This window comes from Lycium barbarum, chromosome 4 (genome assembly GCF_019175385.1).
Source record: "Lycium barbarum isolate Lr01 chromosome 4, ASM1917538v2, whole genome shotgun sequence".
NCBI classification, from domain to species: Eukaryota; Viridiplantae; Streptophyta; class Magnoliopsida; order Solanales; family Solanaceae; genus Lycium; species Lycium barbarum.
This window is the reverse complement of record NC_083340.1, coordinates 29,336,696-29,364,032: the sequence shown is the minus strand read 5'-3', so window position 1 is coordinate 29,364,032 and position 27,337 is coordinate 29,336,696. Positions and strand designations below refer to the sequence as shown.

The following is a 27,337-nucleotide window of genomic DNA, read 5'->3' as shown; positions in this document are numbered from 1 at the left end:
TTTTGTGGGTGCGTCTTTCTTTAGGAGCTTAATTATAGGCTCCACAATTATGGTGGACTGAGCTATGAATTGTCCAATGCGGTTTAGTCTTCCCAGGAAACTCATGACTTCCTTTTTTATTTTGGGAGGAGGTAGTTCTTGGATCGCTTTAATCTTGGTTGTATCTATCTCTATGTCCCTTCGGCTGACTATGAATCCTAGATATTTTTTGGCAGGTACTCCAAATTCACATTTAGCCAGGTTTAGTTTCAGGTTGAACTTTTGGAGCCTGTCGAAGAATTTTCTCAGATATGTAGTATGCTCCGAACTTTCCTTCCACTTGATGATGACATCATCCATGTACACTTCAATCTCTTTATGAATCATGTCAGGGAAGATAGTAGTCATAGCTCTCATGTAAGTTGCGCCTGCATTCTTGAGGCCAAATAGCATTACCCGGTACTGATACACTCCACATGGAGTGATGAAAGCTATTTTTTCCGTATCTTCTTTGTTCATCAGGATTTAGTGATAGCCGTTGAAACATTCCATAAATGACTGTAGCTCTTGCTTAGCACCGTTATCTATGAGTATGTGGATATTTGGCAGCGGAAAGTTATCCTTTGGACTAGCTTTTTTGAGGTCTCGATAATCCACACATATCCGTATCTCCCGTCTTTTTTAGGTACCGACACTATGTTGGCAAACTACGTGGGGTACGAGGTTACTTCTACCACCCCTGATTTGATTTGATTTTTTACCTCATCCTCCATGCGAATACTGAAGTCCGATTTGAATTGTAGGGTTTTGTATTTCACGGGAGCGAAGCCCGCATCAATGGGCAATTGGTAGGACACTACGTTAGTGCTTAATCCCGGCATGTCACCATATGACCATGTGAAAATATCCACATATTCTTTCAGTAGGGTTATCAATTCCTCCTTTTGTGGTGCTTCCAGGTGCGCACTTATCCTAGTTTTCGTAACGTTCTCTTCGTCACCTAGATTGATTGCTTCTGTTTTATCCATGTTTGGTTTCTGTTCATTCTCTAAGTACTCTACTTCTTCCACAAGACCCTCGGGTAGCATTGTTTCTTCTTCATATTCCTCGTACTCCTCTTCTTCTATACTACCCGACTCATTCGTTTCGCAACATGTCATGACACTTAGGGTTTCTTTATTTTTTTTATTACTGAAAATTCAGGGCAAAGCAAGGTTAGTATAAAACATGCATGCAAAGTGAGTAATAAAAATCATTTTTGATGAAACTGAGGCTTTCATTGATTTGATTTTAAAAGTACAAACTGTGGTCCTAGCTTGGATCAACATCAAACTATTTTCGTTTTTGGAAACATTACGAGGTACATAAAATGATAAAAAGGTGAGCAATCGAGCCTCAACCGATTCTCTCCATGTTCAAAAAAATAAATTCATCATTTCTCTATCAAAGAGATAAAAGCGGGGTAGAGGTCCAATTGGACAGCTGCTCGCCCAGATCAGCATCTCGGATAGTGGGAGCTTCTGCACATTCCTCCAGAATTACCGAGAAATCTTCCTCTTGGAATAGCATCCCTATCCCCTCTTCTATGTATACATCAACCGGCATAGGCATTCTAACCGAACATGACTGATACAGATCTGGAATAGGCTTGCAGAGATCCATAACATCCTGTCTCTTTTTGGTAGGTATTTCATCTTCAATTGGGATATAACCGAGTCTAAAATGAAAATTGTCTTAGGGAATGGGAATCGGCTCAGTGATGCCATGTAAACTCTTTCCTAGACCTTTTTCGGGTTCGAACCCCTTTTGGAGCATAGTTGAAGCAATCATTTTATAAACCGCAGGCATGGGGACCTCTGGGGAGTCTATCTTGTGGGCAGCTACCACTAGCTCCGTCACATAGAAGTCCATTCCTTTGGGTGCTTCCTCTATAATAGACACGGAATTATCTGGGTAATTATGCATACTTCCTTTCCCGTGGATCACCACTTCATGGCCTTCCCAGACAAATTTCAGAGACTAATGGAGCGAAGATGGCCAGCTCCTATCATGTGGATCCACGGCCTTCGCAAGAGCAAATTTAAATTGGCGGGTATTTCCATAACTTGGAACTTAGTAATGAACTCTTCCAGACCTATTTGGATATTAAGGTCAACTTCTCCGGTGGCATCGCATCGGCCTCCGTCAAATGCTCGTATATTGGTGCGGCTTTGGTGAACCTTTCAGAGGTTATATCCCAACTGTACCAAAGTAGACTTGGGACAAACATTTAGTCCAGCCCCATTATAGATCAGAGCCCGCGTGACTATTTTTTTTGGGACACATGACAGTGATATGAAGGCAATCTGATGTTCCTCCATAACATGGGCGACCATTTCTGCCGAATTTTCTGTGCTTGTCCCAGCCAGGACGTTGGCTTCCTCAAACACCTTTATCAAGGCCAAGCGGTGTCGGGGTGAACTTAGCAAGAGTGCTAATACCGAGATTTGAGTCGGTCTTTTCTTCAAGTGCTCCACAATATAGTATTCTTTTGGCTGTATTCGATGCTAGAAGTCCTTGGCTTCACCTTAAGTAATTGCACTCCTTTGATTTCCCTCTTTTCGAGGTGCCCCTTGGGCTAGATCTTCGGGAGAGCATAACATCCTTCCGACCTTGTAATACCATGAGCAGTAGCTACTTGTACCACAAACTCTTTTTGTGGAGGTGTCGTTGTTACTTGAGCCACGTACGCAACAATCGACACAGGGATTAATACCTTAAATTGTGGACGTTCCTGTAGAGAAAGTGACGCCATTGTGCGCTCGAGTTCTTCCATGAAATCTAGGATTACGGGCCTGCCTGCGACCCAGTCCTCTTCTCTTTTAATCATATGAATCACGTTGTTTTCTTGGTTAGGTAGAGGATTGGTTTTCACATTGGGCGGAGCTGTTTGGAGCACGATCTCCTTTCTGTCAATCATATCTTGTATCTTGTACTTTAGATTAATCCAATCCTCTGTACTACGTCCTACTCCGTTGGAATGGTAGGCACATGTTTGATCAGCTCGGTAGACCCGGTTCTTTGGATCAATGATATTCAGAGGAAGCGTTTGAATCATTCCGGAGGCGCTCAACCTTTTTGAAAAGATCTGTTTGTATTTCCATTAACGGAGTGAACATGCAGGTAGGATTTTTCTCAAAGTTCTGATATGGTGCGTTGTAGGCATTTGGTGGTGGTTATATTTGGTAATTAGCGGATGGATTACTTTGTATAGGTCGGTAAACGGGCGCAGGAGTTTGGTGAGGTGGTAGGGTTTGGAAGGTATTTTGTGGAGATGGGTAATTTGAGGGTGGTGTTTGGAAGGTACTTTGTAGGGCTTGGTAATTTGGGGGTGGTGTTTGGAACGTCGGTTGCGTGTAATATACGAGCACCATATTATATTGGGCGGGTATGTAGGTGTTTGGAGGTGGTGAAGCATAAACTATCGTCGGGAAATGAAATTCTTGCCTTCTTTTGGATCTAGGGCTAGAAGTATGGAAGATGATTGCCACGTCTTCCTTCTACTTTATTACAAACCCGGTCGAGCTTGATTCAGCAGCTTTTTTAGCTACGCTTATGATCCGTCCTGTTTTGAGACCATCCTCTATGGCCTCTCCTATTTTGACGAGTTCAGAAAATGCCCTGCCCGCCATTGACAACATTCGGTCATAGAAATACGTTTCTTGAGAACGGATGAAAACCGAGACTAATTCTTCTTCCCCAGTGGTGGTTGTACTTGGGCGGCTTCCATTCTCCACCTACTTGCATATTCGCGGAAGTTTTTGGTGGATTTATTTTTTACTTTCTCCAAGTAGTACCGGTCCGATACTGTTTCCATATTAAAACGGAATCTTTCCATGAAGGTCGCAGCCATGTCTTTCCATGTGACCCAGCGGCGTATGTCTTACGTTGTGAACCACTTGGAGGCTTCTTCAGTCAAACTCCGGCTGAATAGCCTCATAATGTGCGCCTGATTATCTCGGACACCGACTAGTTGGTCACAATAGGCCCGCTAATGGGCTTTGGGGTTACCCGTTCTATTGAACAATTCAAAACGAGGCACCTTGAAACCTTCCACAAGTCCAAATTTGGATGCATGGATAGATCGACATGGCTTAAGCCTGTGCCAGTGAGAGTAGTTCCCATGGACCGTTCCAACATTGCAGTCATCTTTTTTTCGAGCCTTTCTTCATGTTTTTCTAGCTCGGCATTCCATGCCTTTTCCATCTCTTCGTAGTGATCAATTTCTTAGTGATCAGGGGAGAAAGTGTTTGGGGTGACGAGTGTGTGGCAGGAAACTGTTAGGTGTGTAACGCGATTTTAGTGGATATGTGTAGTCTTGGCAGTCGGTAGTGAGACGATACTTGGTTGTATAGTGATGCCGGGATGGATATTTTGTGGCGCTGGGTAAGAGGGAACGGAGTGAGTGGTTCCGGAAATTTAGGTATTGTTAAGTGGTGGTGGAGTATGGTACGAGGTACCAATGTGTCCATCAGTGACCGCATTCAGGGTAAATGATAGAGTGGTTACAGTGGACTGAGTGGGAAAGTGATCAGGTAGTGGTGAGCTTAGAGACGGAAAAGGCGGCGGAGGCCTTCTTGTTTCAATAGGTGCTTCTCGGGAAGCATTAACGACTTTGTTCCGCGCTACTTCTTCTTAAAGGTCGGCGATTTTGTCAAACATCATCTTCATAACATCCTCAGTAGGTGAGAACTCAAGTAATTCTCGAAGAGGTGAATCCCTAAGAGCGATGCCAGTTGGAGCAGTCTAGCTTATTCTCGAAAGTACAGTCATTTTCGCTTTGCCTAGATCTTGTAGGGGTAGGGATGCTATTGCAGCTTTTGATCATGTGAAGTATGCCAGTGTGAACACAAATCAACTTTCTCTTCTATAAGAAAAGAATAACTCAAAAGCAAACAATATTAGTTTATTAGGCAATTAAAGATAAGTAGAATATCGCACATAATTGGTAGTTAAAACACGTACCACATAAATAATCATATGTTTGACTTAAATGCTTGATTGATCACTTGTACCGAGTTTCAGGTATTTTGGCTTTGTTAAGTGGAGGAATAATATTTATAATATATACGGACCGAGTCTTACGTAGACTGTCTATGTATCCCTCCCGGGAAATTAGGCCCATTCGTAGTTCGGTTTACACAAAATAAGACTTCCTAACTTAAAACCTACCCGTGACCAGACCCGATAGGGGCTTCCTGCGTATCCTTCCTTGGGACATCAAGTCGCGCAATTCTTTTTACATATAAATAAGGGAGGACAAATTTCATCTGAGGTGAACCTGGTGGTCCCATCCACTGCAGCAGTCGCATCAGAACCAATAAGCTCTGGGTTTTCACTTAGTTTCCACCCAAAATCCCAACATCAATTTGAGGCCCTACATACACAAACTAGACATGCACATATATGTAAAAACATGCTACGGACTCACCCATGGCCTCGAAATTCGCAACGGAGGTCTAATTTACTAATTCAACCCCCCAACAGAAATAAAACAAGTTGTCACTCAAGTGCACATTTACAATCAAATGCCTTTTCTTTAGAATTCTGAATTTTTAAATTCTCACTAGACTCGCTCCGAGTCTCGGAAATGTACGAACAAGAGTAAAATGTTCAAAATGCACATAACACAAATGCTTAATTAACATGTCTTATTTGTGTTTGTGTTGTTGCCTTAGCAGCCATGAGCATTGCATTACTTATCTCATGGATATCTATCAAATTCATCTTTGTAACTTTTGGATGATGTAAAGAAGAGAGAAAATTTTGGGATGTACTTGTGCCAAAAATATTTGAAAACATTAAAATTTCTACTATTTTCTAAATAAATGAAATCGACTTGTATGTGTGAAATATGAACAACGTCGTTTTTTGTGATAAAGAAAAAAAAGAATACAAGTACATTTGTTTGTGATCATCAAAAGTAAGAAGCTTGTTGAGATTAATGTCTTTTCATGATTAACAAGCACGATGTGCTCTCTGAAAAAATTGTGCTAAGAATCTGGTCATTTTTGCTTGTCTTACAAGGTGAAAAGTGTATATGTGTTAAGCTCTTGTGCCGAAATACTTAACCCCGGTTTGGCCATAAAAATTATTCACTTTATTTCGGAATTTTTTTTTACTTTTTTCCGGAATCAACGTTTGGCCATGAGAATTCCGAATATAATTTGAAATTGTATTCCGGAATACCAAAAACTCAAAAAACTTATTTTCCAAAAATTTTCACTTTTTTACAATTACATTTCACCAAAAACTACAATTTCAAAAACCATGGCCAAATACAACTCCAAAATTTCAAAAAAAAAAGTGATTTTTTTTTTTGGTATCTATGGACAAACGGGGCTTTAAGAAAATTATATAAAAGAATATATGTATATTTCTCCTCTATTATTCATACAATATTTTGTAGGATATTTACAACATCTTTTCATATTATTTGAGTTGGATATAAATTTCGTATTATTGGGGTTATTGTTTGAAAGACACAATTTGAATAATCCGTTCTGAGTAAGGACTTTGATTTGATTTCCATTTCCATACCTGCTAGGATCTTTAAAAATATATGATACTTCATTTTTCACGTGCTTACTAACGGAATAGTATATATAATATATAGTGGCGTAGACAAAAATTTTTGTGATTAAAAATTAAAAGAAATTATTGTCAGTGAGAGTCGAACTACGTGTCTAGAACTAGTACCTAGAATTTACTTAGAAACCTCAACTAGAACTAGTACCTATTGAACACCTAAACTATTCAAACCGTGTATCTACTAAACACAAAATGCTGATGTGGTGAAAAAAGTGTTCCTCACTTCCCTTCGACGCGTAAACAAGTCATAAATAATAATGAAAAATCATGCAAATGGTTAGATCCTTTTTTTTTTTTTTTGACACATGACTTTAATTAAAAAATTAGACAAGAAAAAAATTAACTTTGGAAGAAAACTAATCTCCCACTGCCCGCACCAGTCATCTCATCCGTTCAACAGATCCCTTCCGGCATTAAACTTCTCCTCTTTTTGTTCTTTTGCTTTTTTTTTTCTTTGATTGTTTACACAAAACTGATTTCTGAATTAAACTTTTTCCTTATTTTCCTTTATAATTTTGCCGCGTTCCTGCTACCATTCCACCACCACAAGTTTGTGGACCATCTCTGTCCATCCATTTCCGGCTACCCCCGATCAAACTCAAATTAAAATCCAAACTCACTAAGCTTATTAAAAATGATATCACAAACTAATAGGACTGATTGTCATTTTGTACTTGATAAGAACAAATTTTTGAAGGTTGAAATGTCTAATAGGAGCAAGGGTCAATTGAGGTGTCTAAGTGAATTACGTGGACTACTTTAAGGGGTTGTCGATGACTTACGCCACAAAAAAAATTGAACCCTCTTTACCACTGAGCTAAGCTTTTGATTTGTGTTAAGGAGGTTCCAAATTTTAATATACACACATAAAATAAAAGTTTGACCCTATGTATTTAGTGTAATTTCCTAACTACGGGGGTTCGGATGAATCCCGTCCGCTCTATGTAGATTTGCCCCGGATAGTATACTTGTTACACCTTGAAAAATTTCGCGCTACCAAGGTCGTAGCCAACTTAGTATGGGCTGGAGGAAGAGCAAAGTTATGCGAGGATTAAGGAGAAAAGTTATAGTATAAGAGTGTAATAATGACATACATATGACATTTGGCAAACCATATGGGTTGAATTGGTTCATATGTCATTTGCCGAAAAGCCCTCGTTGCTGTAAGCCAGGTGGGGCCCACAAGTAGAAGTTTTATAAAGGACATATGAAGAGATATATGAGTAGTACGTGGAAAGTTGAGCAAGTTATAAGAAGGACCCATAAGCCAAATATGAGCATAAGCCATCCAAAAGGGCGATTTAAGAAAACATTTTCGGATGATCTGACTTGTGGGGCCCAAAACGCCATTATAAGTTTGGAATTTGGAAAAACTCTAAGAATGAAAGTTGTAGATAATTGAAAGAGCTTTCCAACCATAGGTTGTGGGCCCTCACATGATATCGGTATCAAAGGTTATGGCCATTCTACGCCAGACTGTCTGGCAGAAAATTTCTACGGACCATTTGACGGCCCGCAGAAATTTTGACGGCCCGTCAAAATTTTGACGCTCCGTCAAATGGTCACAGTGACCCATATTTGACTGGGCAGTTCTACGGGCCATTTTGACGGCCCGTCAAAATTGGCGTAGAATTGCTTGACGGATCAGATTTTAAGTTTTTAAATAAGAGACCCAAGTTCATTATTTTCATTCTCATTTCTCCTCCACGACTCAAGAGTTCTCTAGAACCTTCCAAACACTTCATATGAAAGAATCCAAGTGAAACTAAAGATCCACTTCATCAAACCCACAAAATTAAGTGTAAGAAGCACATTAAAGTTCATCCAAGCCAAGGAATATCAATAGAAGTGAACTAGGGTTTTGGTGCAAAAAGAGTAATACCACTCAAGGCTTATTCCTACACCATATAAGGTAAGTTTTATGATCAATTCATATTATTTAGAGTATTGAGGGGTTGAAAGACATGGATTATAGAAGGAGCTGCTTTGAGCTTCTTAATTAGAACAAAATTAAACATCATCTGGGCTTATTTAAAACCAAAAGCCTAATATATATATGTTAATGTTGAGATAGCGCTATTAGCAACAAGCTTTTGCAGTTATTTCATCAAATAAAAAAATGGTAAAAACTTAGGGAATTACATTACATTAATTAATGTAAAATACATATATTTTTCATTTACACATTTATTCATAATCATGATAAAATAATATGTAGTTTACCATTTATTTTATACTGTTACGATTAAATAATATGATTTGGTAACTAATATAAATATTCCGTACCAACAAGTATTTACAACAACAAATTGTAATGGACGGACATTATAAAAAGACTGGCATGTCATCATGTCCCAAGGAAACGTCACTATACTAATGTCACCCTTCTTCGAATATACAAACTTAATTTCAAATTTACTTTAGGTTGGTGTTTTGGTCGTAGGATTTGAAAACATGATTTCATATTTTAATTTTAAATCAGTGTTTATTTATGAATTTTTTATAAAATTTCAACTTTAACTTCATATCATGATTTTAAATTTCAAATTCTCCATAAAGTAGGATTTGGGATCCAAATTGTGATTTCAATTTTTTTTATAAAAAATATAAAACTTGACTCATAAGTTTATATTTTGTTTTAAAATGGTAGATATTTTTTTTTAATGTAAAACTTGACTCAAAGTAACAATGTTGGTTCATCTTCTCGGTCATCTGATTGGAAATGCATGCTCAATATGAAGAGATTGTCCGTATTATGTGGGAGGATTATATTAAAGAGTAGTTACAGTATAATTATTTCAATTTTTTTTTATTAAACTAAAACTCGATCAATAGATGTTGTATTATGAACTACGGTTTGCTCATTGGTAATATTGTATAAAAATTGAGAATTTTTTTATAGTTTTCACAACTTGTGATTTTCATGTTTATGAGAAAAAATACAATTTAGAAAATCGAAACTACATATCCAAATAAATTAAAGCTTTAATTTTAAATCAACCTGATTTCAATTCATATCCAAAAGGGACCTAGAAATACTATAGACTTGTAGTATTATCCAGCAACAAAAGGAAACAAAGGACATGAGCTAGAAGGTACGCATATGATGACGTATTCAATATCCACGTCACTCTTCTACATCACTTGCACACTGGTGTCAGAGAAGATCCAACTACTGTGACTTTGTCTTTTTCAAAGGCTCTTTAGAAAATTCTTAACTATCACAACCGGACACGATTTCAACAAACAATGAGGAAAACACATAGCGATTCAAACTTAACATATTAGAAAAAAGCTTGACAACGAATTTAAACTACCGTTGAATTGTCTTTGCAATTGTACGTGGCACAAATTTCATGTTTGATACTATTTCTTTCACTTTACTTTTTGACTCTTGAGGTTGTTCTGCTCTTTTTTTTTCTTTTTTTTTTTTTAAGCTAGGGTATCAAAAGGAGTTCATCCGATAGCGAAGGCGGCGCAGGCGTTCGGATCGAAGTTCTTGGACGCATAATTGATCTTGAAGTACTATATTTCTGCATCGGAGTCTTCTTAGAAACTCTCCTTTCACGATCGCAACCGGTGATCGATCACGACAGCGTTGCATTAGCACAAAAGCAATGTGTAATTGCTTATTTATTTCAGTTTGTTCCAAACTCACTCGAAACCCTCGAGTCTAAATCCGAATCACATTAATAAGTTTCAAATGGTAAAACAAAACAACATATGCGAAGCTCAAAATATAAATTGGGACGTAAATACTCAAAATGAGTGATCAAATATTATAGTTTAAAAATCTTTGTAACAGCTGGTAAACTAAATTGGATAGATGGGCGCGTATTATTACAATATGACAATCTACGTTTTAACTAGTAATAGTAGTTAGACTACCTTGCGTGCTTTTGTGTCTTTCTTGCACTAAAATTTTCTCTAATCTGAAAAAAAAATAAAAATTACATCTGTCAAGTATTTTAGAAATATCCAGTAACAAAATTAAGCTTAAGTAGCTTATTGGTGATATGAATATAATTATATATAAAATATTTAAATATTTTGAAACCAAAAATAATTGCTATAGAGGGTTAATTTTTCTGTTCAGTTTAAAATTAAGGTGAAAGGGTTTATTTCAAAAAATTAAAAGATTAGGGGTTAACCTCAACAAAAGAAGGGAAAAGGGTCAGATTTGTCCACCTCCTTTTGAAAAAGGTTTAATGTTGTCCACCGTTATACTATTGGTCCATATATACTTTTAGTGTTATAGTATACATATATTCCCTTAATATTATACTATCAGTCCATATACGCCCTTAATGTTATACTATCGGTCTATGTGTATGCCCTTAAAGTTATAAAGTGTCTCAAGTTTGTCATTCTTCTGTTAACCCCATTTATTTTAACCAAAATAGCATGTTAACTTACCAAACCAATCCTTCTTCTTCCACCATTATCCAGAATCACCAACACCTTAACCATAGACCATCACCACCAGCGTAATCATCTACCCCTAGAAATTAGCAAGAGAAGTATAAAAGGAGATGGACGACTCTTATTTGAAATAAGTTCATTTTTCCCTCCGTTAAGTTCTTGGCTCAAAAATGCCATCGATGTTACATTTTTTTCTCAAAGATGCCCTTCCTACTAAAAGTTGCTCCAAAACAAGGAAAAAAGGGCCAGTTTTCCCCTCCATTTAAAGTTCGGAAAAGGGCCAAAATTACCCCTGAACTTTGGAAAATAGTTCATCCATACCCTTCGTTATACTTTAGGGCCAATTATACCCTTACCGTTATACTATGGGGTCAATTATACCCTTACGTCTAACAGCTGCCACGTGGCATCATCCCAGCCCTTCGAAATTATTTTCCCCTCAAATAATTTTTTACCCACTAAAATAACCCAACCCGACCCGAATTTTTTTTTCCAACCAAACTGATACGGACCCAACCCAATACCCCTTGGCTGGAAAGAAAAAACAATTCAGGTCGGGTTGGGTTATTTTAGTGGGAAAAAAATTATTTTGAACGGCTAAGATGATGCCACGTGGCAGCTGTTAGACATAAGGCTATAATTGACCCCATAGTATAACGGTAAGGGTATAATTGGCTCTAAAGTATAACGAAGGGTATAAATGAACTATTTCCCAAAGTTCAGGGGTTTTGGCCCTTTTCCGTTTAAAGTTTGGGACAAGTACTCTTGTAAGGACTTGAGCAAAAACTTATATCGGAGATTATGAGATTACTTTAACTATTTTAAATTACAATTTTTATACAATGTATTTTATATAAAGTATAAATTGCAATATTAATTATTCAACTAAATATTTACTCTATCGTTTCCTTTCAAAACTATTATACCAGCCCTCCATTGAAACTTGGGATGACTTAAAAGTTCATTTTGATAAGTAATCTAGCATACTAACGTATTTGAATTTGATTTGTTTCATCATATCATTCTTAGAGTTAGTAAAATAAATCCATTATTATTAATGTATAAAAATAAATTTTAAATAGTTATGTAAGAAAAAGGTACACGATATCATGTTTAGAAAAATAACTCGTCCCAAAGAAAAAAATATTCTATGTCATCATTTTTATTTGTTAAAAATAGGAAGTTTTTATACTAATATTCTTATGTTGTTATTATATCTGTCACACATTCAACACCCCCACATCTCCCAAAAAAAAAAAGGAATAAGGGCAAAACTGTCTCATTTTTTTTTTTTTTTTTGGAGCAACCGTTAGTAGAAAGAGTATTTTTGAGCTACTTAGCTAGTTGGAAGGTACTTTTTAGCCAAAAACGTGATGGAGGGTAAATTGACCTATTTCGAATAATTCGGGGTATTTTTGACCCTTTTCCCATTTTTATAAAAAAAGTTATAAAATCATCTCCTTTTATTTCTATTTTTGATTGGAGAACATGTGAATTTATAAGAAATATCTTAATAATGGTAGATGGTTTGAGTACGTCAGTGGTGGCGGTATATATGGTGAAGGTTTTGGTGATTCTGTGTAGTGGTGGAAAATGAATGGTTGATTTGGTGGTTGGCATGTCATTTGGCTAAAACGGATGGGGTTAATAAAGGAAGGAAAAATTTAAGCGACTTTTATAACTTTCAGGGCATTTATGGATCGATAGTATAATATGGATCGATTATATAACGGAGGGTAATATTAAACCTTTTTTCAATAATAGAGGGGTAAATATGACCCTTTTCCCACAAAAGAAAGTGTACTGGCTAGTTCCATTAATTATATTAGCTAATTTATTAAACACAACGATATTTTTACTACTCCCTCTGTTTCATTTTATACGAAGGTATTTGACTAGGCACAAAATTTAAGATATAAAGAAAGATCTTTGGAATTCGTGATCTAAAATAAATTATAAAAATTTATGTGATTAGAAATCATTTTATTACTTGCAAAAAGGTAAAATTAAAATTAAATTATTATTAAATATAACAATATATCATTTTTTTTAGTGATTAAAAGAAAAAGAATGTCACATAAATTAAAAACTTTAATACTTTTTGCCTTTTTTCTAATAAACGACGAGAAAGGACTTTGAAGAGAAGAAGAAGAGGGCCAAGGATTACATTTACATTACGGCAATGTTTACGTCATATCAATGATGCAAAAAATGAAACGTCAGCGGTGTCTGCTATCACTATTGCCATCAATCAAGTACTTGTACACATCAGCATGTTGTGGCATGAAAATCTAATCGTAGTTGACTAACAATTTGAGTTCGAAATGTTGGGCTGCCACGAACTTTTCACATCTTTTCGGACAATTCGCAGGAATGTCCTAATTTTGGGATGGTCTTTAATTTTTGCTCTTTACTAGAATTCTTTAATTTCAGGTTTGAATCATTGCTTAGTTAAAAATTTAAAAAATTAGTTAGGTAGAGTTTCTTCAGAAAGCATTTTGCTTGCAAAACTCTGTCAGGCGGAATCCAAACTGCTTGTAGACAGAATTTTATTACCTTCAGTTGTCGCCTCAAAACTCTACCTGATCCGGTAGAATTTGACTCAAACTCTACCTTAAGGTATATAGTTTTGCCTTCAGATATGCCAAAACTCTACTTTAAGTCCTAACTTTGCGAACAAGCCTAACTTTACTCCAGATTCTGCTTTGCGAAATTGTCTTTTTTTTTTACTGAGCCGGGTTCGAACCTCAAACCTCATGATATTAGGCGAAATGGGCAAAAATTAAAGACCACTAATTTGAGGAACAAAAATTAAAAACCAATGCATTTGAAGGGCACTCCGCACAAAAAATTGCATCTTTACCAACTTCTTTCCTGACCCGTATTCAATATTTATTTTTCAAGTTCGTCTAATTCAGAAAATCGTATTTTGTAATTAACTATTTTTCTATAGAAGATATTATATTAACTATTTTTCTATAGAAGATATTATATTCTTAAGATTTGAACCAAAACTTTTGATTATTTATAAAGAAATACTTACCATCTCACAATAAAATTTGTATCTTTTCCAACTCTCGTTTATGAGTCATGTGGGGCTAAGTTGTTTATTGTTTACTTGGTTTCTTTTCTTTTCCTAAATTTACCTTAATGGAGGATTATTTCCCCAATATTATTAAGTAAATAATACAGTTGCAATTAGTTAAACGTGCATGCTGACGCTGTTTTAAAGTTACAAAAATCCTGAATTGCTTTTTAAGTCATCAAGCTACATTGAAAATGAGCTAATTCTTAAGTCCAAACTGATTCAATTACAAATTAATGTATAGGTCAATTTCTTCAAGTTCTAAACCGATTAGATAAGATTATTCTTCATAATATTTATTATTTTATGGTTGATTATTAAACGTGTAATAATTACTAGATTGACTAAAGTTTGCAAGTAGAGAAAAGAACGGATGGTGAAAATAAATTGAAGAGGACTAAAATAGTTAACATTTCAGTGAAATCATTTTCACCATCGACCTGATTATGTAGATGTAATTTAACTCAACTCGATATTGTAGTAAGTTCACTTAAATCAGCTCGACTTATGTCAGTTTGGTTTGATGTCATCGACTTATTTCCAAACTGGTCGAAGTGATTTAACATGTTATAACTACCATTGACATATAGAGTTTGTTGAAAAAAAGATTTTAATAAATTGGACGAGCAAGCTTTAAAATTACTTAAAATGGTATCTTTCATGGGTAATACTTTTATTTTTATTTTTTATCTTTCTTTATTTTAATCTAATAATTGCAAAATCAATTAAAAAGAACCGATCCGACTCAAGATCCATATGCAGAAATTAAAATATTAAAGAAACAGAATCAATCATTCCACCAAATATACTATACTTCTCTCTAGGGCTCTCAAGCCAAAAATATGTGGAGATAAAATGCGCATTCAGCTATGATTAACTTTCTCAGTTAATTTGATAATTTCTTTTTTTCCCCACAATTTTTTTTTTCTATATGATTCATTTTCATGAGTGGAAATAAAATGTTGTGGCTTATAATGCTAACGGTTAGATGGTGAAATTTTCATAATTGTGGTACGCAAACAAAATACATCGGATGAGGGCATGATCGTAGATAAGCTTGTCCTTGATTATTTAATTATATGCTCAATAGAACTAAAATTTTTGGAGAGTTGTTCTTGGAAAAAACTTAGCGTCGTAAATATTATATTGCTTGATATAAATATTAGTATATTTGGTTAATTTACTTGAAACAATTTTTTTTTTCAATCTTACGCATATTGACCCTTTTATCCAATATATATTAAAAAGTGTTACATTTTGTTGGATAGTAAGAAATTGAATTTTAAAGAGTAAAAGTTATAACTATTTGCATAAGAAATAATAATCTTGTGATAAACTTTTTCAAATTTATTCACCCTTTTATTATTTTGATATATGCATAATAGTTTTAGATCAGATTGGTTCTTTTTAATTTAGTTTGTATTTATTATATTAAAAATTGAAAACTAAAAAAACATTACACATCGGTAGTTGGATTTTTTGGTAAGTGTAATTTTGTGTAAGCAAGTTCAAAGTTTTGTAACTTTTGTGTTAGAAAACATAGTTAAGTAACTTTGGTGAAAAAATGTGATAGTTATATGACCATTTATGAAATTTACGCATAGTTAATGAGATGGGTGGTTTCCTTATATGTACTTAGGCAAACTTCCCTCATGATCTAGCTTTTGGGTTGAATTAGATCAAAATCTATTTTTTAACAGATATGCGCTGAAATAGAAATTTAATACGTAATTTGTTTGTAATATGTCTACGCCGCAAAAACCATAAATGTGAAGAAAAAAAGTTTTACACTCACACGTACTTTTTCTTTGTGCCGCGTGCAGAAAATTGTTGAGACATTCATATAGAAGAAGAGAAACAAGAAAAGGCAGTTGATGTCGATTATTCAAAAAAGAATTTTGCAAATTATGTCAGGAGTAAATCCCACTTTATACCCTTAGGGGTCGTTTGGTGTATGGTATAAACTGGGATATTCCAGCACTAATTTTTTGTACCATGTTTGATAGAATGTATAAATTTATCCCGGGATAAATTTATACCTTGTACCAAACATGGTACAAAATGCATCCCAACTTAAAAGATGGGATATCCTTTTTTATCCCACTTATCCTAAGATTATTTTATCCCATCTAAAAGATTTATTTACCAATCATGTCTACCAACCATTTATATTAAATATTAATCTACAAGTTGGTAAAATATATTTACCATGTGGAAGGATTATATTAAAGAGTAGTTACATTATTATTGATGTGAAATTTTTCTTTTTAATGAACTAAAGTTTGATCAATTGATATTGTATTTTTTAGAAAGGCCTTCTAGTAGCGTATTAATTTTATTATGAATTATGATTTACTCATTTGGTAAGATTGTATAAGAATTGAGAATTTTGATGATTTTCACAACTTATGAGATTTTTATGTTTGTAAAAAAACTATAACTTAAAAAATCCAAATGACATGTTCAAACGTGATTTCATCTCATAATTTTATTTCATGAGATGAAATCATGACCAAATGGCTTCGTAAAATGTAATTGCAAAATAGACTAGATTTAGTAAATTCAAGGAAAGCTCATGTATACAGAAGCTTAAGTGTGAAACTTGAGTTGGCTCTTTCAAACTCAAAACACTTTCATAATTATCATTCGTACATTTTCTTGCATTTTTCTAGTGTTGTAATGATTTGATGACTTGTACTCCAAACTTTGACGTTTATATCCTTCTTGAAAAAGTTTATTAATTTTCTGAAACACAATTACCCAATTTAATAGGAGTACAACAATACGTAACTCAAAATCAATCAATTTCGATTTAATTTAGCGTAAAATAATTCCAAAATTTTTCAGATTAAATTTTGTTTAAAACATGTTACTAATGATACATTTCAGGAGTTAAAAATTTTAGGAAGCTAATTATTAGATTCTTTTGGAAGTAGGTGATAAAGCTAACGAAATGAATAACTTGACAACATAGTGTCTAAAGTCGAAAAAGGAAAAAAAAAAAAAAAAAAAACAGCCTCTGCAAAGTGTACCAGTGCCAAAACAAGCCTGTTGGATGATCAGGAAAATGTTTGAATCTAGGGATTTAGTGGGTCAGATGCAGTTTAATCCAGGCAAGAGTTTGATCAGACAAGTTTATCATCAATCTCTTCCTATCAGCTCTAATGTTCCTTGGAAGTGCATTATGTTTCAAAATGCAGCTAGGCCAAAAGCTTTGCTCATTACTTGGTTGCACTTGTTGGTTAAGCTGTTAACTATTGACAGGTCAGTGAAATGGGGAATTGAGGTGGAACCTAAATGCTGCCTATGTCAGAACTGGGATGAGACAAGAGAGCACCTCTTTTAGCAGTGTGATTATACTAGAGCTCTGTAAAATAGTGTGTTATAGTGGATGCAATTGCAGGCTTATTCTCCAGCAAATTGGGAGCAGCATCAACAGTGGCTGATTGCATGTCAAAGGGTAGATCACATAAGGCTCACGTGTTGGGAAGAAACAAGCAATAATCAAATTGCACGATAAGGTAACAGCGGAAGAAATACCCAAGTCGAAACTTCTCATACTATTTGAACCAAGAGAAAACAATAAACACTAGCACAAATGAAAATCCAGGCAGCAGCTATACCAACAATAAAATAGCAAAGCAAGCAAAAATAAATCGAATGGAAGAGACACCAAATTTACGTGGTAAAACCCCTTCAAGGTGAAGAGGAAACATTCACGGGACCTCCGGCCCATAAAAGCTCCACTAAAATCAACAAGAGTTACAACAATGTTCTCCAAATTGCTACAACAACAAAGCCAAGCACGGAGCAACAATACATAAAAGATAGCACCAAAACTAGCGAAGAAAGGAGAGAAATCACCCCCAAAACAGAGCTACTGTTCGTACTCGAAAACTGGAGCTACAGACCACAAAATCCGATCTCCACCGTTGAAATCGAAGAACCAGATGTTGATAAACCCCAGTTCAAATGTCAGCACGATCCAACGGTTAACGAATCAAGACACACAATTTAAAGCGGACTGCTGTAGCAGGAAATTTCTGGACGAAAATCTGTTTTCTCTCTCATGTTTTTCTCTCTATATGGCTGCTATGAATTCACTCTTGTGTTCTCAAAATAAGACCTAAATTGATCCTATATATAGAGGAAATTTTGGGCAAAATTGGCCTGGTCCAAATTGGATTGGGTTTTATTAATCCAATTTCACATAGGAAGGGAAAACCCAAAAATCTAATTGGATTGGGTTTTATTAATCCAATTCCACATAGAAAGAAAAAACTCAAAAACCTAACATCAGCCCATGTCAAGATGCTATGTACAGAGGTTATTCATGCCATCTGGATTGAGAGGAATATGCGAATCTTTGAGAAACAAAACAGGAATTGGGCAAGCGCAACAAAGGAAATTGTTTATGTTTTATGTGTTAAGAGCTCCACCTAGATTCATAGTCTAGATTCTAGCTTAGCTCTTGTGTTAATTTCTGGACTGATAGCAAGTTGTGCATAACTTGCTACTGATTTATAATTCTCTACTTTGGCGGTTAATGGAAAGTTTAATTTAAAAAAAAAAATTTGAAAAAGAGGCTCATATTAACTCAGAGATAAGAAAAATTAATTAATCTTGGAAATCAAAAGTAACAAAGAATCTTTCTTGTCTAAGGAAGTTTCACACAATAATACTGAGAATATGTTCGGATGAAAAGGGAACATTTTTAGGAAGAAAAACAAATAATTTGGGACTAGTATTGAAGCAATTCTTCATCAATTAAATTGAAAATTGACCAAGACTTGAAGATAGACTTCCTTGAAAGTACAATTCAGTTTCACAAGTCTTTTCTAAATGGCCACTCCGACAGTGGAGTCTTTGAATAGGCAATTACCAATAATATACATTTATGGCGCTCAATTTCCTTGCAATTTCTCTTCCAGATGAAACCAAAAATCAATTTAACTACTTCGACTTTCTCAATCTATAAATAAGCCATCTTTTTATTTTTGTCTCTTCATTCCTTTCATCGAAACACCAATCATCAACCAAGAATAAGGATAAAGAAAAATTAGATTCAATGGATACAAATTCGGGAAACAAAACTTTTACTATTGACCTCAACACAAACCCCTCATTGCACATCAATAGCAGTACGGTAAGTAGATCTACATTTCTTTTTTAATTTTTAGATCTACATTTCAGTCTTTTACAAAAATGTTTTTTTTTTTTTGTCCTTTTCTAATTACTACTACTTATTATTATTATCATCATCATCATCATCTTGAAAATAAGGTAATGATATGCTACAACAAGTAAATGGTAATCTAATCGCGTAAAAGCTTTTGATATTTGTCGAAAAGAAGTTCTTTATATTGTCCATGTAAATACATTAAATTCTATGTTTATTATTGCTATTTGTTGTTGTTGCTGCACAAATTTTGCTTACTACTGTAAAGAGACGCTCTTTGGTGGACAACTAATTCATTTTCTTGGATATATTTTAAACTAATAATTTAATTTTTATGCAGCGTGAGACGTTGGATGAAGAATTGATTAGGATGAGAGAAGAGAATAAGAAGCTATTAACCATGCTAAAAAATTTATGTGAGAACTACAATTTCTTGCAAGCTCACATAATTGAGTTGCTGCAAAATTACTCCACTCATGAAGAGGATAATTCCAAATTATTATTATCAAGGAAAAGAAAGGCTGAAGACGTGTGTTGTGTGAATAATTCAGACATCGACTTTGAAGAAGCATCACCAAAGAGTCCAAGAGAAATCACAACCAATGTTTCAACTGTTTGTGTTAAAACTAATCCCTCAGATCAAACCTCAGTAAGTCAACAATTTTAAATACATTTTTAAATCTTAAAGAGATGAACCTTAAGATATTGATCTAAAGGCAAAGGGGCATCTCAAAACGTATAATCAACAATCATGAGAGCTAATCCACCTCATAATATTAACTTTTTCTCATATACCTCTCCGTGTTATTTTATGTTACATCATTTTAACGGGCTCCTGATTTACATTGTAGTACTACTGTTTATTTGTGTGTATGTATAATCAACAATCATGAGAGTTAATCCACCTCATAATATTAACCTTTTCTCATATACTTCTCTGTGCTATTTTATGTTACATCATTTTAACGGGTATCTGATTTACATTGTAGTACTACTGTTTATTTGTGTGTATGTATATATATTTTATGAAATAGTAGAATAAAATATAAAAATAATAGCTGAGATGTAATTTAGTGGAGAGGACATATTATTAGCTTTAATTCTTTGAATTATTAAAACATAAGGAAAGTATATATTGACGTTAAATAACGGTCTCAAGAGTTTTGGAATGCGTTAGAACGTAAAGTACAGTATCACATAAAGATATACATAGCTTTATTAACAAATTTCAAGTATAAACTCCGCTAATAACTTCTTTTTGGGTGTTGATTGTTAAAATATCGTTCTTATTGTTTTGTTGCTATGGTTTACAGGTGGTGAAGGATGGATATAACTGGAGAAAATATGGTCAAAAAGTGACAAGAGATAACCCTTACCCAAGAGCCTACTACAAGTGTTCATTTGCACCAACATGTCCAGTCAAGAAGAAGGTCAGTTTCATGCAAGCAAGTCTTCTTTAACTAATTAAACGAATAGCAAGAATTTAAAGAAACATGGCTGCACCTTAATTTTATTATTTGGGCCGTCCAAAGTTGAGAGAAAATAACTTGCGTCACAACTCTTTCTTCCAAAGTTAGAGAAAGAATAACTTGACCGATGGATCGGTCGTTTGTACGTATATACTTGCACTTATATAGTTTGAACGAGGAATTTAGTTATTAGGCGTTGAGACAATATTGGGTTGAAGGCTTGAAGCCCGCAATAAAAAGATATCTAAAATTTGAGTAAAAAACAAGTATTTAGAAATTAGAGTTGTATTTGAATATGAATTTTATATAAAAATAGTAAAAAGTTTGTGATGGAAAACAATTATTTTACTTAAAATATTCCTCAAATAAGTTTTTCAAATATTCAATATTAATTTGGAAACACCGAATAGTATTTATAGCCAAATGATCACTCGCACATACCTCCTACGTTCACACTTACATTACACACATCAGATAATAATACTGAAGTGTGTACGTAATTAATAATTGTAACACGACTTTTCACGCAGTTTATTCTTTCTTATAGTCCAAATAAGTAGATTTTTTTGTTTGGTTGTTTGGTTATAATAGGTGGTAATGGAATTTGAATCTAAGATCTCTTCCTACATGGATTTCATATGAAAATTTGAGACCATCCCATGACCCATCTAAATGTTTATTGTTAAAGAGAACACACTCTGTTAGATTTCCCACATAGGTACTGGCGATGGAAGAGTTAGTCTCCTTATATACTTTTGGGCAATTCTTACTTCATGAACGAACCTTTGAAACTAAGTTGAACCCTAAGTTCATTTTCTTGTTACATTCTTACTTATGTCTTTACTAAATAACACTATATATAACTCAATTTATAGGTGCAAAGAAGTGTTGAAGATCCATCAGTTTTAATAGCTACATATGAGGGGGACCACAACCACCCTCATCCATCCCAAATAGAAGTAACGGTTCCATTTATTAACCAAGGTATTACAACAGATTCAAGATTTTTGAACAAATTCATGGAAGACATTGACAAAAATTCATTACAACAACATTTAGTCGAACAAATGGCGTCTTCATTGACCAGTAATCCTAGTTTCACAGCTGCCGTTGCTGCAGCCATCTCTGGAAAAATTTACGAATATGATTAATGGCACGCAAGCTATCTCTGGAAAATTACTTTCAAATAAAGAAAAATTATTGTTACTCAAGCGGCTTCTGTTTCTTTATTGAGATTGGAATGAGCGAAATGTAAATTTTACTATTTTGATAGCGATGTTTTCTTTACTCTTATAATTATTTCATAATATTATAATAAAACATACAGAATGATTAAGACAATATTGGGAGTAGATGTTACAATTAGTTCATAAATATTAGCCGTAGTCACATAAAATTCCACAATTTAACCTACGAAATCTCATGTTTTTATGGTTCAAATCTAGCCAAAATTGGTTATAATCATGAAAGGATGAATAAAGAGTCTATGTTTGTAGATGAAAATCATCGCATTAGAAATCACCAGGATCTCCAATTATCCCAGATTGACAAGAAATACGGACTGAAATTCATCCCTATCAGTTTATACTCAGTTCGCCTTTCTACGCGATCCGACCCTAAGCCTGTCAATTGGGCCGGGTCGGCCCGGGACCGACTCACCTAACCCAGCCCATAACCTGTCCACCTAACCCGACCCATAACCGGCCCGTCCCCCCAATCCGGTAAGAGGGTGGTGGGCTGGGCTAGTGGAAAAAATTAGGGGGCTGGGCCGGATATGCCATTTAGCCCGGTAGCCCGGGTTTGGCCCACCGGGGCCCGGCCTGGCCCACTTCAATTTTTTTTTTTTATTTAAGTGGTATATTTATGTATATAAGGTTAATGATATATTTGTGTATATCTTGAATATGTTGTTGGAATGAAGACTCTCAAAGGCTATTTAAGTGCTAAAATTATAAAAAGTTGAGAATGTGATACAAGACTACATAAGTAATTTAAAATAAAACTTCAAACTTAAATTGATAACATTGCAAATTCAAAACATACAAACTTGAACAGTTAACTCATTACAAATGAAAAGTTCAAAACGCTAACATCGATGGAGAAATTTAAAGAAGAGATAACTTCAAAGTTCAATTTTGTGCCTTTTGTCCAAGTGCCTACGTAACGGACCGGTACCCCCAAAAACCGGTTCGGAGTTATGGAAATATATTTGACCACAATGTTGACATTTAACATGTTCCTCGTTTACTCGCTCAAAATGCAACTACACCGGACTTGAATTTAATCTTCGGACTGGAGGAAGAGGAGGAGGATTATTATTATCCATTAAATTTAAATTTTGAAATTTGAACTTGGAAGTTGGAAGAGAGAGAGAGAGATTTAGATGAATAGGAAATTTAGGGAAAGAGGAGAGTAGGGAATTGTGAGACAATATGGAGAAAAATGAATAGTATTTATAGATTGAAAATAGGGCCAAAGTATAATTTAAGGAACTTCATGGTTAAAATAAACTTGACAACACTAGATTTTAATGTATCAAACTTAATAAATTTTAGTATTAGATTTTTTTTTAAAAAATAATTAAAATTCGGCGTGGCCCACTAATTAAAACCCAGCCTGTCCCACTTAGCCCACTATGTACCCCTACCTGGGTAGGGGGCTGGTCCGGACAACCCTTTCCCTCCTCCAACCCACCCTGCCCACTAACTATGGCTCAGCCCGGCCCCATGTGACCTCCATTTATATGGCCCGGCCCACTTGACAGGCTTATCCGACACTAGCCTTGTGATCATGGAGTTCAATTTAGACAAACCATTGTAGTCACAACCTGCTCAACCCGATCGTGGAGGCCCTAGCTTTCATCAACCCTTCCCTAATGCCGCGCGAACGTGTCTTGGTCTTCGCGTTAGCGATGGATCAATATATTTGACTTCCACCTTCGCGGTCTGTGCGTTGCAATTGTGAAGAGAACAACGTCCCCTTGACCAATCAACTCCCACAACCCTTCACGATCATGGTGTTTGGGCTCGCGATAATGATGCAACAAACACTAAAGCAATTTCAGTAACAACTGAAATGCTCTAATTTAACCGATTTCCGAACCATATAAAAAAGATAACACCAACTTAATCAAAGTCTTAAAACAGAATTGGATTGCAAATAATAAAAATGAGCGCCGGCTTGTTACATTAGTAAAATACTTTGTATACTTCAAAAGAAAGAAAAGGGTATGTGTTATAAAATAATAAAGCAAGCAATAACAATATTGTAGACAAAGAGAGAAGAGAGGAATTCTTTTATTTCTCTTGTTAGGGATTGATTTACAATGAAGGAAAACCTCTATATTTATAGGGAAAAAGTGACTTGATCCCAAAGTCACTAACCCTAATATTTCTCCTAAAGATAGACATCCATAATAATAAATAATATTTATAACACTCCCCCTTGGATGTCTATTTGATAGATAATGTGCCTCGTTAAAAACTTACTAGAAAAAACCCAATGGGAAAAATTCTAGTGAAGGAAAAAGAGTACACATTTCTAATAATACGTCATTTGGTTGCCTCATTAAAAACCTTACCAGGAAAACCCAATTGGGACAAAACCTTGGCCAAGGGAAAAAGAGTACAACACGTATTAACTCCCCCTGATGGGTACATCACTCTAAAACTTGAATTTTCGCATTCCAATCTTGTGCACCATCTTCTTGAAAGTTGTAGTTTGTAGAGACTTGGTGAATAAATCAGTCATATTATCGCTCGAACAAATCTCTTGCACGTTGATATCACCATTCTTCTGGAGCTTGTGTGTGAAGAACAACTTTTGTGAAATAAGCTCTATCCTTTTATGAATCCACTATTTAGTTGGGGTATGTATGTTGCTACATCTTCAGTCTTTGGATAGAGTTGTATCAACATATAATATTGTTGAAATCACTCCAAGTGCATTCCTGAATTGCTTTATAAACAAATGTTATCTTTATATGATTTGATTGTCATGTAGAACAACATCATATGACTATAATCCCTTAGAGTCCTAGCGAAATATATAAATGCATCAATTGCATAAAGATATGGCACTTCAGAACCAAAATATTCTGCAAGTTTCTCATTTCAACTTCTTTCAACAGATAATATACTGCTTTTGAGAACTCTTCAAGAGTTTCAATAATATTCAAGTAATCAACTTACACCAACAATATGATAGATTTTGATTTTCACAAAGACAAAAGGATAAATAGAGTCATTTGTACCCTTAGTCAGTAAATATTCATTAAGGTGATAAAATCGCGTTCACCTTGCTTAACTTAATTCATATAAGAATTATGAACAAATTTATACAACTTGTATATGCTTCAGGCATTTAAATTTCTTCAAGAATTTTCATATAATTTTGTCAAGTAATTCATATAGGCTGTAACAACATCTATTTGTATTTAAATATGTGACATCTTCTGGTGTCCGGACAGCAGATCCAATAAGCTTTTACGCTAACCAAGGTGCGTCATTTCACTCAATAATAATTTCTACGTTAGCATGCTTTATATACGTAGAATTCAGATCCTCACAATCTTTTACAATATTGCACTATATTGTATCAAAGATATCGTCAACGATATATCATTTGTATCGGTTCGCAATGTGACATAACTTATTGAGATCTCATCACTTCCATTATTTTTAGGTACCTAAACCTCTCATGAGGTTTCATGAAGTGTTATGTCGTAGGCTCTTCAAGGGCACATTGCCTCCTTATAATGATCATTGATCATTTGCTCCTCTTTCTTTTCAATGATTATTGCGTTTGGAACTGATTAGTCTACCACGCTTCATGCATGTTGTAGACTCTGTCCTTCAGGGACATGAATTTAATAGGAGCATTTTGCAGCTGAAATTAGAAATTAATTTTTGGTCAGCAAATGCTTCTAGCATTTTAGTTGAATTATCCTTTTAATGAGGATCATACTAATGATAATTCATAACATATTCCTCAGCTGCTTATTCTCTCCCCCTTATGTTAGAAAAACTAATATATATCGCATCTTCTTTGGGGGAATCCATCTTTGTGCATCATGGTAGATTAATTAATCATATACCACACATAAAAAACTGTTAAATGGAAATATCTGGTTCCTAACCCTGAACCAATTGTGAGGGGAGAATTTATCATAATCTATTGGTATGAAGCATACAAGTGATGTTGTATACAATATATCATATCTCAAACCAGCAGATGAAGATTTGTTCTCATAAGCAATGATTTGGTTATTTAATGGAGGCATTTAACGCCAAACCAGCTTGGATATAAACCAGTATCAAGACAGATTGTCTTGATTACATAATCTGAAAATTGTGCTCTTAACTCAATTATTTTGAGCAAGTTATAAACGTCAAACTGCAGGTTGACAATCAACGTACATGTGACCATCTCATTGATGCATCTATTTAAGATATCACATAACAGGTGAACGGACCCATATTCACCTTCTATATTTTTTCAGAATTTAGGGAATTTAATCCCAACGTTAGCCAATATAATCAACTTATCATGAGAACAAGCACACAAATAAATTCTTTAAGAAACTTCTAGTTCTTCAATATATGTCGAATACTCAATCTGCACTTCATGTATGATTCGGGATGGCTAAATTGCTCATGCCAACTGATAAAATTATCTATACTAGTAAACTTCAGATTTACCATGACATGTGCTATTTGTTTTAGTAAACTTTTGATTTACTATGACATGAATTCTTTTTTGCATCGATAAACTTCTGGTTACCGTGACATGTGATTTCATCATGCTTATATTGTAGTATACGTTGGAAAATAAGGCGTGTAACCTTTCAGATAGATATTTATTACCCACCATGATTTTGTAGATATTTGATCATCCCATCATTAATAGCTACAATATGATAGTCATTTACTTTAGTAAACTTCGGGTTTACTACAACTTGTATTTCTATCATAACAACTTCATATAATACAATCACGAACGAATAATATAATACTATATAAGTACTTCAGGAGCCTTAAATTTATTCTCCATAATCAAATATTGTTTGGTCACTACTAGTGTCATGATCTTCTAGATAAGTAGTTAGCTCTTCTAGAGCCCTTGATCATTCATTTTGTACTACCAAATATTGCTTAAATATCGTTGGTATTATAAAAAGAATCTTAGTTAAATACTGATGGTGTCAAACGTAAACAATAATGAAATAGACATGTAAAGACAATAGTAGAGTTCAAAATTTGCTACTTCAGGAGTAGATTTCTAAGTTTTCTATTTCGGGAGCAGATTTATGAGTTTGCTACTTCAGGAGCAGATTTCTGAGTTTACTACTTCGGGAGTAAACATAGATTATTTAGATTTTCTTTCTCAATTATTCTACATCTTCTAGAGATGAGTCGTGATAACTTCACAACTAATCGCACGTCTGTATTTATAATCTTTACTAAATATATCACATTCACTTCTGGGAATGAACCTGTATTTGTAACATTCATCAAAAGTTCTTTTGCTTCAGGAATAATCATCTGAATGTGCCTTAACCACATCAAATTGTGA

The 27,337-nt window shown here is 34.6% G+C and overlaps 1 protein-coding gene across 1 annotated transcript; it reads left to right on the top strand.

The window, feature by feature from the left end:
* Positions 1-19,104: 19,104 nt before the first annotated feature.
* Positions 19,105-22,126, top strand: LOC132635745 (probable WRKY transcription factor 40). Its single transcript, XM_060352248.1, has 4 exons — positions 19,105-19,262; positions 19,636-19,944; positions 20,609-20,725; positions 21,640-22,126. The coding sequence occupies exons 1-4, from the start codon at positions 19,185-19,187 to the stop codon at positions 21,913-21,915; spliced, it is 780 nt and encodes a 259-aa protein (XP_060208231.1). The 5' UTR covers positions 19,105-19,184; the 3' UTR covers positions 21,916-22,126.
* The last annotated feature ends 5,211 nt before the right edge of the window (positions 22,127-27,337 follow it).

What these genes read in the sequence shown, in the direction of transcription:
- LOC132635745 (XM_060352248.1), top strand. Translation starts at nt 19,185, where the DNA reads ATGGATACAAATTCGGGAAACAAAACTTTTACTATTGACCTCAACACA. An exon ending in TGCACATCAATAGCAGTACG is followed by an intron (nt 19,263 to 19,635) that starts GTAAGTAGATCT and finishes ATTTTTATGCAG; the next exon opens with CGTGAGACGTTGGATGAAGA. An exon ending in ATCCCTCAGATCAAACCTCA is followed by an intron (nt 19,945 to 20,608) that starts GTAAGTCAACAA and finishes TATGGTTTACAG; the next exon opens with GTGGTGAAGGATGGATATAA.